At 26.8% G+C, this 17,508-nt stretch overlaps 1 protein-coding gene across 1 annotated transcript in view; it reads left to right on the forward strand.

Annotated features, from left to right (window-relative positions):
* The first annotated feature begins 8,183 nt into the window (after positions 1-8,183).
* LOC145243079 (protocadherin Fat 4-like) overlaps positions 8,184-17,508 on the forward strand; it is a 53,670-nt gene continuing 44,345 nt past the window's right edge. Inside the window, exons 1-3 of the mRNA XM_080106180.1 lie at positions 8,184-10,637; positions 12,034-12,166; positions 12,423-12,704. Of these exons, the coding sequence (XP_079962306.1) occupies positions 8,244-10,637; positions 12,034-12,166; positions 12,423-12,704 (2,809 nt within the window). The 5' untranslated portion in view covers positions 8,184-8,243. The remainder of the gene's footprint in view (positions 10,638-12,033; positions 12,167-12,422; positions 12,705-17,508) is intronic.

Genomic DNA, 17,508 nt, shown 5'->3' on the forward strand with positions numbered 1-17,508 from the left:
AAACATGAGTCTCATATTTTATCAATTTTAAATTCAACATTTTTTTCTTTTTAAGATTAAGCTTTTGTTCTTTCTTTACTGAGATTTGATATTGAACTCTTATCTACTGTTTCTGATTATTATTCAGTATTATTTAGCAACACAATGAAATCTGACTTGATAATTTGATTTGAACAAGGAAGTTGTATATAAGATAGTTTAAAGACATCAAATGTGTATATTTTGTCTCCATCTAAAATTTTATTTTCAAAAATGAATTTCATTAAAAAGTAGCAGGTTCTGTGTCCTGGCATTGCCTGAGAAAATTAATGAAATCAAATGTCAGAACTAAAAGGACCAGAAAGACTATTTTCACCAAAAACATATGGGAGGGAGGAGTACTAACTGATTTGTTTGCGTGGCCAGTGTGTGTGCAGTGTGTGTTGAAGTTACTTTGTTTTTAATTCATAATTTAACAAAACAATATAACTAACTTGCTTACAAATCAAATAAAATGCATTAGGATGGAATTTAACCCTTATCCCTGAGTGGCTTCTGAGCCTTGATAAGTGGTGACCTCCATGTAAAAAAATAAAAAATTAATTTTGTAACAAAATAGTTATTCACAATGACTTGTTTTCTTTACTTGGGTTCAGTTTGTGCTATTGAGGGGAGGGGGGCACTTATAAATTTACAAATTAACACAACATTAAAAAAGCTGACTTATTCGCCTGTGTGTGTTGGTGGGGGCAGGAGGGAGGGGGCTAACTTACTAAATTTAGAATTGGATCACAACTTTTTGATTAATCAAATCAGTCCAGCAAAAACAAAATTGCAAAAATTAACTTTGGAGCATAAATTCTAAATATTTCTCTACAAGATAAGTATTTGTAAAAAGAGTATATGTTTTTATTAATACCAAAACAATCATTGAATTTAAAAATAATAAAAAAAATAGTTAATTGATCAAATGTCCTAACACAAATCAGTTGACCTTACATTGTATTTCACATATACCTCGGCAGTATATTAGAAAGATATTTGTTTCTGTTGTATGTATCTAAAACAGTGTTTGATGTCACTGTTTGTGTGAGAAATCTCACAACTTTATAAAGATACAGATGTATATTCAAATTTAGTTCTCAATGATTTTTCCCATGAGGCTATCATTATATTATCTGTTTGGTATTTTTAAAAATGTAATTTTATGTTGTGTATATCTTATAAGGTAACATATTTATCATTTCATACAGTTTTTACTTGAAACATTAAATATATTCTACCTTTAAGATATGATGATTAAAGGTATGCTCCAATCTTGGATGATTGAGATTTTGTTATTACATGTATACATGGATTTTTCAAATTTATTTGAAGAATACATAACGTATGGTTGTCTAAAATTATGTACCTTTTCATTTATTCATTATTTATTTCTAACATTCCCATATTGTGTGTCATTACTTGTGTTTAGCAATTTTGAGTTTTACCATTGCTTGCAAAAAAAAAAAATGTAAATATTCTTAAACATTTTTGTTTTATTCTGTATTCACAATAAATAAAATGGATATTTGGAAATAGTATATGTACAGTGTAATAAATGACCAACTATGAATTGGAAGTATCACAAATTTCACTAAATAAAAATGATTGAGATTTATTCATCAAAGTAACTTCATTTTCTTTTAATTATATTTAAATATATTTTATACAGCCAAGTATACATTTTGCTGAATATTTTAATATTTACACTCTTTTGCCAAACAGTATTAGTAGCTTGCTTTACATTTTAATCTGCTAGACTAGATCCTGTCGTCAATTAAATTAAAATATTTGCCATTACTTGGATATTCCCAAAAGTAAAACAATGGATTTGCTCATCATATGACTCAGCAAAAGAAACTACCAGAAAATACATTCTGCAGCAGGATTTACTTCATCATACCATCAATTTAACATGTAAGTTGGTTTCAAATTGTATTTCGTTTTGTTTTAATATTTTGTTCAAACTTTCTAATAACAACATATTTTGTTATCCTTCACATGCTTTCACCATAACCAGTAAAAAAAATCCAGCAAAAGAACAACTTTAAGTCTAGCTCTAACAGAGGGTTGTTGAAGCTTTATTTGAGCATCTCAATTGATATTCTTAATTTTATTGCATCTGGTACTCAAAGGATTCTTTATGATAAATTTAATACAATTCTATCTGATATTTTGGAGGTTTATGTATTTATTCAAATCATCATTAGTGTACTAGTAGTAGTATAATTGTGATCTGTTGTGACACACACCATACTTAAGGTTCTTTCTACCAAAATTAAAGCTATTCTATTTGATACTTCTGGATTCTTTAAGTGTTTATTTTGTTTATTATTTGTAGTAATAATAGCAGAAGTTATATCACCATTTTATCCCACCTCCCAATGATATCACTGGTGTCCTCAGAATGATTAATGCCAACTTTTAGTGTAAATTATATTGAACAGTTTTGGAGCCTATTAGATAACAAATAAATATAGATTGAACTAATTACTATTTATAAACGCTTTATTTTTTACTTGTTTGTTATTTTTTGTTTTGGGTTTTTGATATTTAACTTTTAATATGCATTTTACTCATTAGGAATATCATAATTTGTTGAAAATCATTGCAAATGTCTCTTGTGTTTTAAGCATTATAGAAGTAATCTTTGCTTCTATATTTTTGTTTTTTTTTGCAGTTATATTGATATCAATTTTTTATAATGATTTGTACTTTTTTCATGTATTGTAGCTATTATGTTTCTGATAATAAATATCTACATATATCTTATTAAGAAAGTAGAGTATAATTCAGTAAGAATGTTGTTTATAGTGATAAAGAAATAAATAGTATATTTAGTTAGAGAAATGACAGACTTGCAGATATTCCTTTTCTTCTTTCATGTTACATTTTCATCATTGAATATTTTATGCGTTTAAAACAGACTAAATGAATACTCCAATTTTTACAGGATATTTTTTGTTATTATTTCATGCTTGGATTAGATTGTTGCAGCTAATATTATTGTGTAAATTAAAATATGTCTTGCTTTTAATACATTCAAATAAACTTAATAAATATTTAAATTCAGTTACTGTGTATTTGTTTATTGCTACAAAAACAAAACATTAATTGCTGTATTTGTTGGTAAAAAATCATTGATATTATTATAATTACTGTTGTTTTTAGCTATATTAACATGTTTTTCTTTAAAAGCCTGAAACAAAATGCAATATAGGCAAACTTTTATTTAATCATAAATAACAGAAAATATATTGCAAATTAGGTTTATTTAGATCAATGATTTTCAAAACATGCTAAGATGCCCCCACCCTCTCAAAAATGCCACACATGAAATCATTAATTTTGTTTTATTATATTTGATGTTATTCTATCGCCTCTTTTAAAGGTAAATAATTTTAATTTTAAATTAATGAAATAAGGAAAAAAATTCTGTCTCGCTTTGGTTTTGACATATGAAACATAGGAAATTACTTTTAATGTTGAAAAAAGTATGACATACTTTTTCTCTTTCATACATAATGAATATATATTATTTTCTTTTTTTAATAATTTATAAAAGCTCCAAAAAAACCTTAATGGTGAAAATATTTAAAAATCAACAAAATAAACAAAATTAAATTAATTAAAATAATGACATTTTTTATTATAATTATTCTAACAACCATTAACAAGTAAAAAGAAAAATTTTAATAAATAATCTTTTCATCAAACTTAACTTCTATTTTAATGAGATCTCTTGTTAATAACAAATGTTGTAAATAAATTTTTAATTAGAATCGCAGTATTGTGTTGATAAAAGTAAAAATTAAAATTACTTATCTTTTTGCAGAAAATAAACATTTTTTTATTCATTAATTTGTATGTAATGAAAAGGAATATCGATAATTTAAAAAAAATCTGTTACACTTAGTTATCTCCCTTGCACTATAGATTTCTGCTTTAGGTCATTTTTCATTTTCTTAAACGATCAATTGACAAAATTAATTTGATGACTTTGTAATTCATGAAATTTAAAACCAAATTTTTAATTTGATATATTTGGATACCGTTCTCATTTTTTCGTTCAGATTTTGAGTATATTTCATACTAGTTGAAGTATTTGTACAGCTTCATAATATTAAGATACCCTTGAAACATTTAATATGTGCAATGGGGTTTGAACATTTCAAAGGAATAATGAATTAGTTTTATGGCTTAGTTTTTATTTTTAGATTGAAATTTACTCTTTTTTTTTTTTTAATCTGCAAAATTGTACAATTTTTCTGGAGTTTAAATTTCATTAAAATTGAAAATAGAAAATGATTTTTTAAAGAAAGCGCTAAATCTATATAACTTGTAACACAGAAGAGATTTTTTTTCAATTATTTTTAATTCTTGTTATATTGCAAATATTTATATTAGTGTTTTAATTACTTTGTTTGTTTGTTTTTTTTTTGTTTAAAACAGTATTGTGTCTTATCCATGTAGTACATTGATTATATTTTTTTAACTAAATGGAAACATTGAGATAGAAATTCTTTCAGTAAAATATGCAATCTATTTATTTTTTCCAGATTTCAATTAGAATGAATAACATCAAACCATGATTTATATGAAAAGGAAAACATTTACATTGAAGAGATGTTAATTTAAGGAGGGATTACTGCTTATTCATGAATGTCACATACCATGTGGAAGAAATCAAGATTCCAAATATTTAGTTTCGTCAGATTTTCACTCCATGAAATATGTAAGACTTAAATCTATATACTGCTCAAACACTGGATGCTGGCTTCATTTATACTGAAAATGTGAAATGCTTTCAAATTCCTTAAATTCTCACGAAAAAAACTTTAAAAAAACATATTGTTTTAAGTTAATTAAAGTCAAACTTGTAGATGACAATCAAAATATGAATTTTCAGATTAACAAACTTACTAAAATATTTTCGAAATGAAGATTTTTAATTCAAATTTTTCAAGAAGATACATTGGAATTTTCTTTGAATCGTCCGTTCAAAAAAAAGGAGCAAAACCTTTAACATTAATTGTTTCTGTTAATATTAGTCAAATATTACAAATACTACCCCAGACTACAAATATGTAAATAAAAGAGTAATAGTTTCTCAAGTTATATCAGAGTTGTTAGTAGAATTATCAGTATACACTTATAACAAAAGTAATAACCCTTATGATAGATATAGAAGACATATTTGCAAGTCTCAACCAAACTTTCATCAAAAGTCCACTGACTGCACTCATTAAAATGTGTTTTTAGAGGTAACTGATAAAATCACAAAAAAAAAATATTGTAATATTTCAATTTTTCCAGTTGATAAATATTTGAAAATTAGCAAAAGGATATATCTCAAACAATTTATAAAAATTATTTACAATTTTATTGAAATATGATTAAATATATTGTACATTTATTGTATTTTTATCTTCATTAATAAATTTAAAATATAAGAAAAATTGTTTATTATTGTAACAAAATATAAATAAATTTTAATCAGAATAGAATCTTTTTTCTAGATATTCACTGTTTTTTTTTATTTATTATCTGCAAAGAATATGTAAGTAACTCATCTTCAAAATTCAGATAATTTTTTTATATTCAATAATTTTACAATAATTATGGTAAACATTTTATTATAATTCAGCATCAAAATGGATTTTTTTTTAAAAAAACGCACTATTACAATGGAAAATATATTTAAGTTCCTTTTAATAAAAATGAATCTATTCTTTTCGTAATAAATTATTTCATAGAAACCTAACCCAATGTTTTTCCTTAAATTAATTCTTACAATAACAAAAAAAAGTATTTTACTGATAACCTTAATAGAAAAATAAAGCTCTATAGAATGGCAGTTAGCAGTTAATATCACTTAACTATATCTGTCTGCATATAAAAATGAAGTCATACAAAAAGATTATAAAACAATCTGTATCTGTAATATTACACCACATTTCACTACATTTTATTAAAAAATGTTTTTAATACATTGATATTTAAGCATATAGAGAAATTTATTAAAAATAATATATTGTTAGAATATTATTTAATTCGGATTTGGCTCACTACTCGAGACTAAGTGGTATCAGCCATTACACACTCAACACATAAAGTAGGACTGCTGGCTACACTCACCTTAAGCAAACAAAAGAGACACTCAAGGATGTTGCAGCATAATAGTAGCTGTGAATGAACTTTTTTTTTTATCATTTAGGCTTACAGTTTACGTAACACTCTATTTGGATTTTTCTTAAAAGGTAAGTTTATTTTAAATTCTTCATCTTATTCATATTTTTCCTTAATTAAAAACCTGTAAAAAATATTTGTAAAATCGGCCACTGTACAGACGCCATTGTTGTTATCAATGAAAACGTTACTTGTAATTTCTTTGTTTGGTTTACACATTTTTTCTTCTTTTCTCTTGTATTAATATCAAGATTTTTAGGATCTTTTTGACATTTAATCAAATTACTGTTTTATTTTGCTCATTATTATAAAAAGTGATATTTACATTTTATCTGATTATTTTTTATTATTTGTATTTATAATATACAACTTTTAATTTATTGCCTTCTAAATAAATTTACATTACATAAAAAATTGTGAATGACTGATTTTAAGTTTAGATAAATAATTTACTATGATACAATCAATTGATACAATAATGATGCAAAATGTTTTGACTCTACAGGAAAACATTGTATATTTTAATGTATTTAGAATATAATTACTTCACTATATATATTATCCATGTAAGTTTGATTATTATGGACAATTTTTACTATAATTAATTGAAATTTATTGTTTATCATAAAAAAAAACATGAAGATTTTCAAAAACATATTTTTATATTATAGTTGATACAACTTTATATCTTCATCAAAAATGATCAGATGCTTTTTTAAATTGAGTTTGAGAATATCTTGTTGGCAGGTACCAAATTTATTTTTTTTATGTTACAATTAATAAATAACACTTATTTTAAAGATAATTTAGTTACTGCTTTTTCTAAAATATGTGTATAAATATATATTATTTATTATGTGTAATGTATTTTTTAAGTAAGTTTTTAATTTTGAATAGTTGAAAACTTTTATTTTTAAATGAAAGAATAACATGTTTTAAATGAAAGAATAAACATGTTTGTTTGATGGGCTGTGTTTATAAATGACTCTCATTCAAGTTTTCCTGATAACTAAATTGTTTCCACTTTAAATTCTTGAAACATTTTGTAATTGTTTACAGAGGAAATGAATTTAGACAAACTCATTTAACACTAAAGACTGGTTTGTAAATTAAAAATATATAAATAAATAATGTTTGGATTTCTTCCTAATCTTTTTTTAAGAAAGTAATTTTGTTCAATGCTTGAAAAATGAGACATATTTGTAAAGTTAAGGGATCATCATCATTATTATATAAGAAAACAAAAACTTTAAAATCTAATTTTAAATCGATGAATTGAAAGAAAATTACTACTTAATCTTTATTAGCTTTTGTTAAGTCAAAACTTTATAGCACATTTTTATTCCAATTAAAATGCTTTTAAGTATATTTTTTATTTTAAAAATAATATAGTTTATCTTTGAAATAATCCAGTACACAATTCGATTCATCATTTTAAACTTCATTGTCATTACTATTAATTTCTTTTCTTCATGTTATAAATTGCTCAGAAAGCAAATATAATGTAAAATAACTCTAGGTTTATGTAAGCAAATATTCATATTAATTAAATTCAGACTATAGAAGAAAGGAATAAGTATTTTCCCCCAAAACATGAAAACTATTTGAATATGTGGGTTGCTATTTCACTGTCTTATCTATATGTGTGTGAGATAGAGAAAAAGAGGCAAGTAGAAAATATATAATTGTACCATGGAAATTTACAGCCTTAATGATGTTATTTAATCTTCATGTTATCCCATTCTTTGTTTTGTAAAAACGTTCTGCTAGTTTCTTAACCAAATTTGTTTGATAATTTAAAATTAACCACTCTTACTAGGCGTAAATATATTATGTAGAATGGCAGCCAAAATAGAGAACATTGTCTCTCTAACATTTATTTTTTAATAATATTTTTTTAGGTTTAGATATACATGCATTTGAAAGTATTCATAATATGATTTTTATTTCATTTTCAGATATAATTGGAACAAAGTTTGTAAATTTGTTATCTGAAATTATTCATTGTATGAAACACATTTTACCACTTTAACATGATTGTACAACTATTTGTGTTGATTTTGATTCTACGTGGTTATCAGTGCATTAATCTCATATATTATGTGGAGGAAGGACAAAGTCCACATACTTACCTGGGAAATGTTGCTGCTGACACAAAGGTCATTGACGGTGTACCATTTGAAGACAAAAATGAAGTGACATTCAGTTTATTGACACAAGGAGTGACAGGCACTTCTTTGTTTCATGTGTCTAAAGAAAGTGGTAAATTGTACACAGCCCAAACCCTTGATGCTGAGTCTCTATGTACATACAATGCAGAATGTTTTCAAATGGTTGATATTGCAGTGAAAAAGTTGACAACTGTTCTTAAGTTATTGGAAGTAAAAGTCATCATTCAAGATATTAATGATCATCAACCTGAGTTTCCAGAAAAACAAATTAATATACAATTTAATGAAGATGTTATTCCAGGAACCAAAATATCTATCATTAACGCAATTGATAGAGATGTGACCATTGAAAACTCTGAAATTATATATGATCTAAAAAAGAAAAAAGGTGAACCATTTACTTTGTTTGTTTCCAGAAGTGTTGATGGAACTTCACAACTTGCAATAAAATTAGAGGATAAACTTGACAGAGAAGCTAAAAATATGTATAATATACAAATAATTGCAAAGAATAAACAACCTCCTATTAAAGAAAGTGTATTGGATATTCAAATTACAGTTATTGATGTAAATGATAATTCTCCAATCTTTTCTGAAAATGTTTATAATGTTACAATAAAAAACAAACCAGATGCTGCTTTAGCTGTTATCACTTTATCTGTAAAAGATTTAGATTTAGGTGAAAATGGTAAAATCTCATACAGTTTCAGTTCAAAAACATCAGACATTGCTAAAACTCATTTTGATTTAAATTCAGAAACTGGAGAAATTTTTTTGATGAAGAAATTTACAACTGGGCAAAAACTGAAATATAAACTTTATGTAAAAGCTTCTGATGGAGGCAATCCTCCATTAAGCTCTCTGGCCATGGTTCAAGTGAATGTAATCAATGAACAGAACAATAGACCAATTATAAAAGTGACATTCTTTTCTTCATCTACAGAAAATACAGTTGATATCTCTGAAGATATTAAAGTCGGTAGCTTTATTGCTTATGTGAAAGTGACTGACCCTGATTCTGGCCAAAATGGAGATATTAGTTGCCATCTGAATCATGATAAATTTCAACTCCAAAGTCTGGACACAAAGAAATACCAAGTGATTGTTAAAAAGCCATTGGATAGAGAAAGTGAGGATCACCATGATATTATTGTTCATTGCGAGGATAAAGGATCTCCTGCTTTGGAAAGTGAGAAAAGATTTTCTGTTAAAGTGATGGATGTGAATGATGAAAAGCCGGCATTTTCCAAGAAGACATTTCAATTTAAGATCAATGAGAATGAAAAGTCTCGAGTTCACGTTGGCTCAATCAATGCCACAGATCCGGACTTGGGAGCTGGAGGTAAATTAAGTTATTCTCTCTTGCCAAGTAATAGACAGTTTTTACCTTTCAAAATTACTGACACTGGCTTGATTTCAACAATTATGTCACTGGATCATGAATTTCAAGATCTTTATGAATTTCATGTGTTAGTGAAAGATAATGGAAAGCCATCATTAAATGCTTCAGTGAATGTTGTTGTTGAGATCAGTGATAAAAATGATAATGCTCCATATTTTACATTTCCTAGTGTTAATCCTTATAATGTAGATGTTATCTACTATCCACATCATTCAAAGAACATCACTCAGATAAAGGCATCAGACAGTGACAGTCAAGAGAATGCATTTCTAAAATATGAAATAATCAGAGGCAATAGCAAACAGATATTCAGCATCAACCAGTACACTGGTTTGTTATGTTCAACTCATGTCCTAAGCCAACAAGATGCTGGCTCATATGAGCTGGAGTTTCTAGTGAAGGACAGTGGTAGCCCAGTTCTATCAGCCAGAACTACTGTATATTTGACATTGACCGTAAGCAACAAGACATCAGAAATGTTAAATGCTGTTAACATCAAAAAAGATAACAAGATCCACCTGACTTCAGCAATTATCATTGTGTCTGTAGCAGTGACAATAGCTGTGATCATTACAGCTTCAATCTCAGTGTGTATCCTTCGCTGTTGCAATCCTCGAAGTGTTCCAGTAGCAGAAGGCGGATATGTGAGTAGTGGTCAGAGGCATTTGATAAGTCCTCCTTACCCAGCCAATCCTTGGTCTAATGCTGCTCTTCCTACAAGTGATGCAGTTGATATGAGAAGAAGCAGTCAACCACCAACACCCAGAATGCAAACCCATCCTTACTCAAGAGCTCAGCAATTGCTCTCGTCTCAACCCCCTAAACCACAGCCACCTACAGACTCCATTTCACAGGTGAATTTTTTATTTTTCATGTTGTTGTTGTTGAATTATTTTCTTTTTTTTGTTGTTTAAAGTGTGTCACTCACATGTAATTCATAATTAATAATGAAAGAAACAGGTCTTGCATAACAACTTATCTGGTGTCACTTAAAATCCAAGTTTCAAAGTAACATTTTTTTCTATTTAAAATTTAAAAAAAAAATGTTCCCATTTTTTTTTTCAAAAATTTGGATTTTTATTTCTTAAAAAGAATTAATATGCTGTTTTGATATAGAAAGTTAATTTAATTAAAATACTAATAACCATTTTAGGTAAAATTTTAAGAAACATATCTTAAAATGTTATTTAAAGAAAGTATTTTTTTCAAAGTCATTTTTATAAACTTTTAGAATTGAATTAGGATTTTAGCATGACAACTACCAGACCAGAAAAACGTTTGTGATTCTGAATCCAGTTTGTATCTATTCATCTATGGTGGCAATCCACACTTTCCTTGAAAACTTGAGTCCTCTCAGAGGGAGAATTCATACTCCTCTAATTAAGCACCACTACTGTAATTGTGCACATTTTATGATGGGTATTTTCCTTTAAAAGAAGGAATGAATTGTTGGTAAATTAATTTTATAATGCCATATTTTTGGATTTTAATTTTTCAAATCATAAAACTTACAGGTATTAATCTTTTGTAATATATACATGTGTATATATATATATATATATATATATATATATATATATATATATATTCAAGAAATAAATATAAAAATTTTCCATTATTTTTATTTTCATGTACAAATGATTTGTGACAAGTCAATTCGAAAATGCATGTTTTGTTTATCTTTGAATGATTTAAAATATGGTTTCATGCTAAACATAACCCTTCCAACTGAATGTGAAGATCTATATTTGATTCAATGGTGCACTTTGTGACAGGTATTTTTCCTTTCGATGTATATGTGTATCTGTTCTACATTTTAAAGCTGAAATGTATTCGAATGCACTTTCCAGAAAAAAATAACAGCCCATATTGATAATGTAGATTGACATCATTCTTCTTAGTTTAATATTATAAAATAAAGTATTTACAGATTTACATCATTTTTAGTGGTAGCATTAACAAGAATTTAAATTCTGTTAATCGTAATCAGAATATTGACTTAATTATAAATTCTCTTTTCTTTGTTTGCTCTTATATAGTTATTTAGAAAAATATGTAACCGGTATTTTAATTACTTTGAAAATATTCTGTAAAACAAATTATTATTGCTATTTGAACAAGTTTCCCAGTACATATATTTTATATAATTATGTTTGATTATTTTTTAGTATGAATTTCTTTATGAATTTTTGAAATTAATATTTATGAATTTTATATAATCAAAATAATGATTCTGATTTTTTTTTACAGATGTATGTCCAGGATGTAGCACTGCCATCTGGTAGTGACAGAAATTGTAAAAGGCCAAACAGAACACAAGACTATTCCAGTAGAGGTTCAATAAAATCTCAGACTAATAACACACAAACTGAAGATATGCTCAGTAAGTAATAAAATGAAATGTTTTACAGTGAATTATTATAGGAACTTTATATGTAAAAAAGTTTAAATGCAGTAATGATCAGTAAATGTTTATTTCCCTATTTATCTAACTTGATAAATGTTAAATATGTGTTTATGTGTTATTTTAAATAGACATTTTACAAACATCATTTACTGCAGTTTTATTTAATTAATATTTATTTTTTTTATATTATTGCCTTTAGTTATATAATTATCTAGAATGTTTTCGTTTTCAGACATATACCCTTCCCAATACTGTAACCCTCCTCCATCACAAAATGATCAACCAGAAACCATAGAAACAAGACCCTTGGGACAGACTGCAAGCTACCCCAGTGATACCACAATCGTTGCTCGAGGCTTTTATACACCTTACATGAATGAAAATAGTTCTCACACTGATTCAAAGTCCTACCAAGGTGTTGAGAACAGCAGTTCTTCTGGTAGATGTTTACAATCCAGCAATGTATCTACAAGTGGCAGCCAATCTTCTATCAACAGACCTTTACCACCCATACCACTTTAAAATAATGTTTCATAAAATAGCCATAATGTATAGATTTTATCCCAAACATTGCATCATTATTTTTAATTTGAAAAAAAAACTAATTACTTAACAGAATATTATTTTTAAATAATACATATTTTATTTAAATATCAGGGTTAATTTTTAATTTTTTTAAAATTATTTTTATTATAAACTAGGAAATCTTTAAAAATTGATAAATAAATTTATTATATAAAATATATGTATTATATATAAATATATTTATTCATTTTCTATTTATAGCCACACAAGAGATGTATAAATATACCATTAAAATTATGTTGATTACAAATTTTTGAAAATATGTTTTTAGTACAAATAATTATATACATTCTTTTAATAAAAATTTGTTCGGGAATTTTAAATGGTTAACATGTTTTCTGCAATTTATTTAATATACTTTTTGTACATTATAATTAAAGGAATAATATTAATAATAAAAAATAAATATTTATTGTAAAAATCAGTTACCACTAGAATATAAAATATTTTTTATTTTAAGAAATACTATTCCTAGATTTAAATTAATATTGGAAAAATTAATTATTATAAATAATAATTTTTTTTGACATATTTGAAGAATTTTTAGTTTTAAATACTTCACTTCAATATATTATGGAAGATGTTTATAGAAAACTTAATTAATAAACTAAAATTCAGTATTTATTCAATGACAAACCATTGAGCTAGTTTCACATATAAGCAGCCATTACACACACACTATATGAAGTAGGACACATTTCAGCTTTGTATTAACCACACAAAAGAAACCAAGATGCTATGGCACATTAGTAGCTGCAGCTGGAGTAATTTGCTTCCCGTTTTATAATTTTCATTTTAATTTAAACTCAGCAAATAATACACAAAAGGTAAGTTAGTTTCACTATTTTTCTTTTGGATAGATTTGTTTAATCAAAATTTGACTTAAGATCAACAAAAGCTTATTTTATTGAAATCATTTGCCTCAAACGCCATTTTCTTTGTTAGGAAAAATTCTACATAATTTGTTAAATTTACAATTTTATAATAAATTTGTATTATCTATTTTCAGAGTAGGTACATGTACATTTTCAATGTGATTTTTAAATGAATATTTATATCTTTTAATATTTTCATGAAATTAGAATATTTATTTATTCATATTTACACACACACACACACACACACACACACACACACATACACACACACACACACAACAACAACAATAATAATTTGGATGCATTATGAGTTTGTGTTTTTTTTTATATATATTTATTTTAGACTAAACTTCTTTTATATTTTATCACATTAGAAAATTTATTTTTCTATAAAATAAATTGTTTTTAAATCATTCAAAATGTCTTAAAAATATATATAGCAATATTTTCAAGAATATCTTTTTTTTTAATATTTAGGATGTCGGTAGTAGTAGTAGTAAGTAGTAATTTCTGTACATATTCACATGATATTGTTTTCTACTCTTTCTATATATAATCAACCAGAAAATTGGAATTGATTATATTTTTAAAAAAAGTAGAATTATTACAAATAATATCAATACAATTAAAATTCATCCTATAATCATATTATTAATAGATTTGTCATAATTGCAATTTTAAAGACACTCATTAATGATTCATACCATTCTGTGTAAACATTATAAATTTATTAAAAATTGAAAAGAATCTTATTATTAACAAAACATTTCTCATACATAATCCTAAAAAGTTAAATCATCCATAAGTAGATGTATGTATTTATGAAATAAAATTGTAAATTAAAAGTAAATTAATTATACATATCATAGACCTATTATGTATATATTTTTAAATGTTTATTTTAGATCAAGTTAGTTTTTTATATTTCATCACTTTAGATATTTAATCATTGTCATATTTGAATATAAAAATTAGCATAACATTTTAAGAAAAAGTATTTTGTTTCCTTACTTTTTAAATAAATATCTTAAATATCTGTTGCATGCATATCTTTTGTTAATATAAGCAAATATTATGCAATCTATTTTTTAAATATTTTATTTATTATATTTACAATTTTTGGATGGTGTAAACAAAATCAGTAGGTGTATATTTCTTTTTTTAGATGTTGCCGACTAATATCATGTGGTTCTTATATTTTAATTATTTTGATCACTGTACTTTCTGGTTTTCTTTATGTCTTCTTTCATCGTAACTGAACACTTTATATAATCTGTTGACATAAACTGTTCTTATTCTATACTTTATGACTTTTTAGATATGTTGTATTGATTAATTCAAAAAGATTTTTGGTACTTCTGCAGTTAAAAACCTGCTTTTCTGTGATGTTGCCTTCACATATCCTAGTAGCTTATGCAAACTTATGGAATATGCTGAGCATTGGTCAAATTTTAAAATGCCAGAAAAAAAAAACAACAATTATCGTATAGTAATTGCACGAAGAAAAATGGAAATACAATAAATAAAAATATAGCATCAACCTACAGTAAGTTTAATGATTAAATATTTTTTTAATAATGTGAAACATTTTTTTTTTTTGTAAAGAAAAGTTTTTGAAAAATTCTTTTATTGTTTTTTTTTTATTTTGTGTTTTTCTAAGAAGAATTTTTTGGAAGGGGTGGGGCTTATGGAAACAAATTGATTTTTTCTGAATTTTTGTCTCTACATAAATTCTAATAAGTACCTATTGAGTAGCTTCCAGCTGGTTCTGCCTTCTTTCTTGTTGCATTGCTTTGCCTCCTACATCTTCTTCGCATGATTTATAGTAGCCTTCGTTGTAGAGTCTACCAAATTAAACTGTAGTTCACCATTAAGTGTTGGAATACTTCTGATCCTAATTTGCTGCAGGCTTTCCAACAGCAAGATACAACCATGGTTCTTCACAGAATATACTTCTTTATTATGAGAAGCAGGGTTTTGGTGTTACCATTTGGAATTGTCACCAGGAAACCCTCCTTCTCGATGGGGTCATATCCTCCAAAGACCCAGAGCAATTCAAGGAGTCTCCCAATGTCGTGTTTCCTTCTGTTGAAAAGGGATTTGTCAACTTAAACAGTGTATCCTGGGTCTTTGATCTGCCCAGGATTCCTAAGGAAATTTCCTGATCAAACGATTTTTCATTGATTGAGCATTAAGCCATTTCTGGTGGTTTACATAAGCTTCTCAGATATGCTGGAACAACATTCATGTTTAATTTTCTTCAATTGGGATTTAACTCAGTTCTAGGTGAAATATCTAATGAATATCAGATTTTTAAATCCAATTTTCTTAATATGATTATTACATTGACTTTCATATGGTATTTTCTATATGCATATTATTATTTACTCATTAGTAGTCATACAGGCCGTCATCAAAAATTTCTCTTTAAGAACAACTTGTGGCATTCTCTGGAGTCTGAGTGACAACAAGTCTTCTCAAAGCCCTTTCTTTCTTAATTATTGGTTCCCATTTTGTATTCATCTCTAAAAGCTCATTGTAGCTTTTTTCTTTTCTTTTTTTTTCTTTTTTTTTTTTTACAAGGGAGCCACCACTTATCAAGGCCCGAAAGCCATTCAAAAATAAGGGTTAATGAGTCTACACAACAGTGTAGTAATCATTAGTGGTAGAAATTCGGTATAATTTGATTATTTAATGGGACAGCTCAGCAAGGACTTGTTTATATAGGGTTTGAAGATGACAATGCTGTAGTCAGTTGGAACATAGGCCAGTGAAACTGAATTCCATAGGTGGGCAATTCTAGGAAAGAAACTTTATTCATGGAATATATGGTTAGATTTAGGCACAGATAGGGAATGGGGGTAATTGTTAATAGTAGTTGTAGCTAGATGAGCGTTTTTTGTGAAGGTTTGGCAAGGGGAGGCATAGATTGAAGTTCAGACAAGCACTTGCTATGAAAATAATGATAGAGCAGACACAGGCTCATAACATCTATTTTGTGAGAGAGGTTGCAGGGAAGAGAAAAGAGCATCACATACTAGGTTTCAAAGCCAGATTTGAACTCAGTGCAGAATATGATTCTCTGAGCAGCTCCTGCCCAGATGTGGCAACAGTACTCCATCTTAAGATGTATCTGGCTCTTATACAGGTAGAGGATTGCGTCAAGAGTGTGATATCTTCTGGAGTGGTGGAATGGCAGCAGATTTGATGTAGATCTTCCATTTCAGATCAGGAATGAATGTCAGACCCAAAAGCTTGACAAAGCAGGAAGCTTCTTTGAGATGAGAACCATTCATATCAAGTGGAGATCAGAGCATTTATGGTAAAAAGATAGAAGCTTGGTTTTGATGCGTTAAAATTAACCTGCTACTTATGCCCCATTACACCACATGCTCAAGGTTGGAGGAGAGAAACTCAGATCTTAGTCATTGTTGGCCTTTGAAGTGTTGCCATAGATGGTAGTGTTATCTGTATACATGTTGACGAATAAACTTAGAATGTGATTTTGGAGATCATTAATGAAGGTAAGGAAGATAGTTGGCCCAGAATGGATTTTTGAGGTCTAACATATGTTTTGATTTTTAAAATCTTCTTGAAGCTGCTTTTTGCCTATTATTTTAACACCTTATTCACAAATGACCGCCATTTACCTTTTCTTTCCATATATGATTAGCCATGCCTCATTTTAATGTGTATCCTTCCAAAAATGTATATAAGCAATATTCTAAGTTAATTATACCTGGTGAAACAACTTCAGAAAAATAGAATTAACAAAACAGCATGTTTATAAAGTATGAGAATTGTCTACTACACTGAATTAAATAATGGGTTCAGTTTAACATTTCCAAAAGATTA

This window comes from Euprymna scolopes, chromosome 21 (assembly GCF_053919585.1).
Source record: "Euprymna scolopes isolate OS-2025 chromosome 21, ASM5391958v1, whole genome shotgun sequence".
Classification (NCBI taxonomy): Eukaryota; Metazoa; Mollusca; class Cephalopoda; order Sepiida; family Sepiolidae; genus Euprymna; species Euprymna scolopes.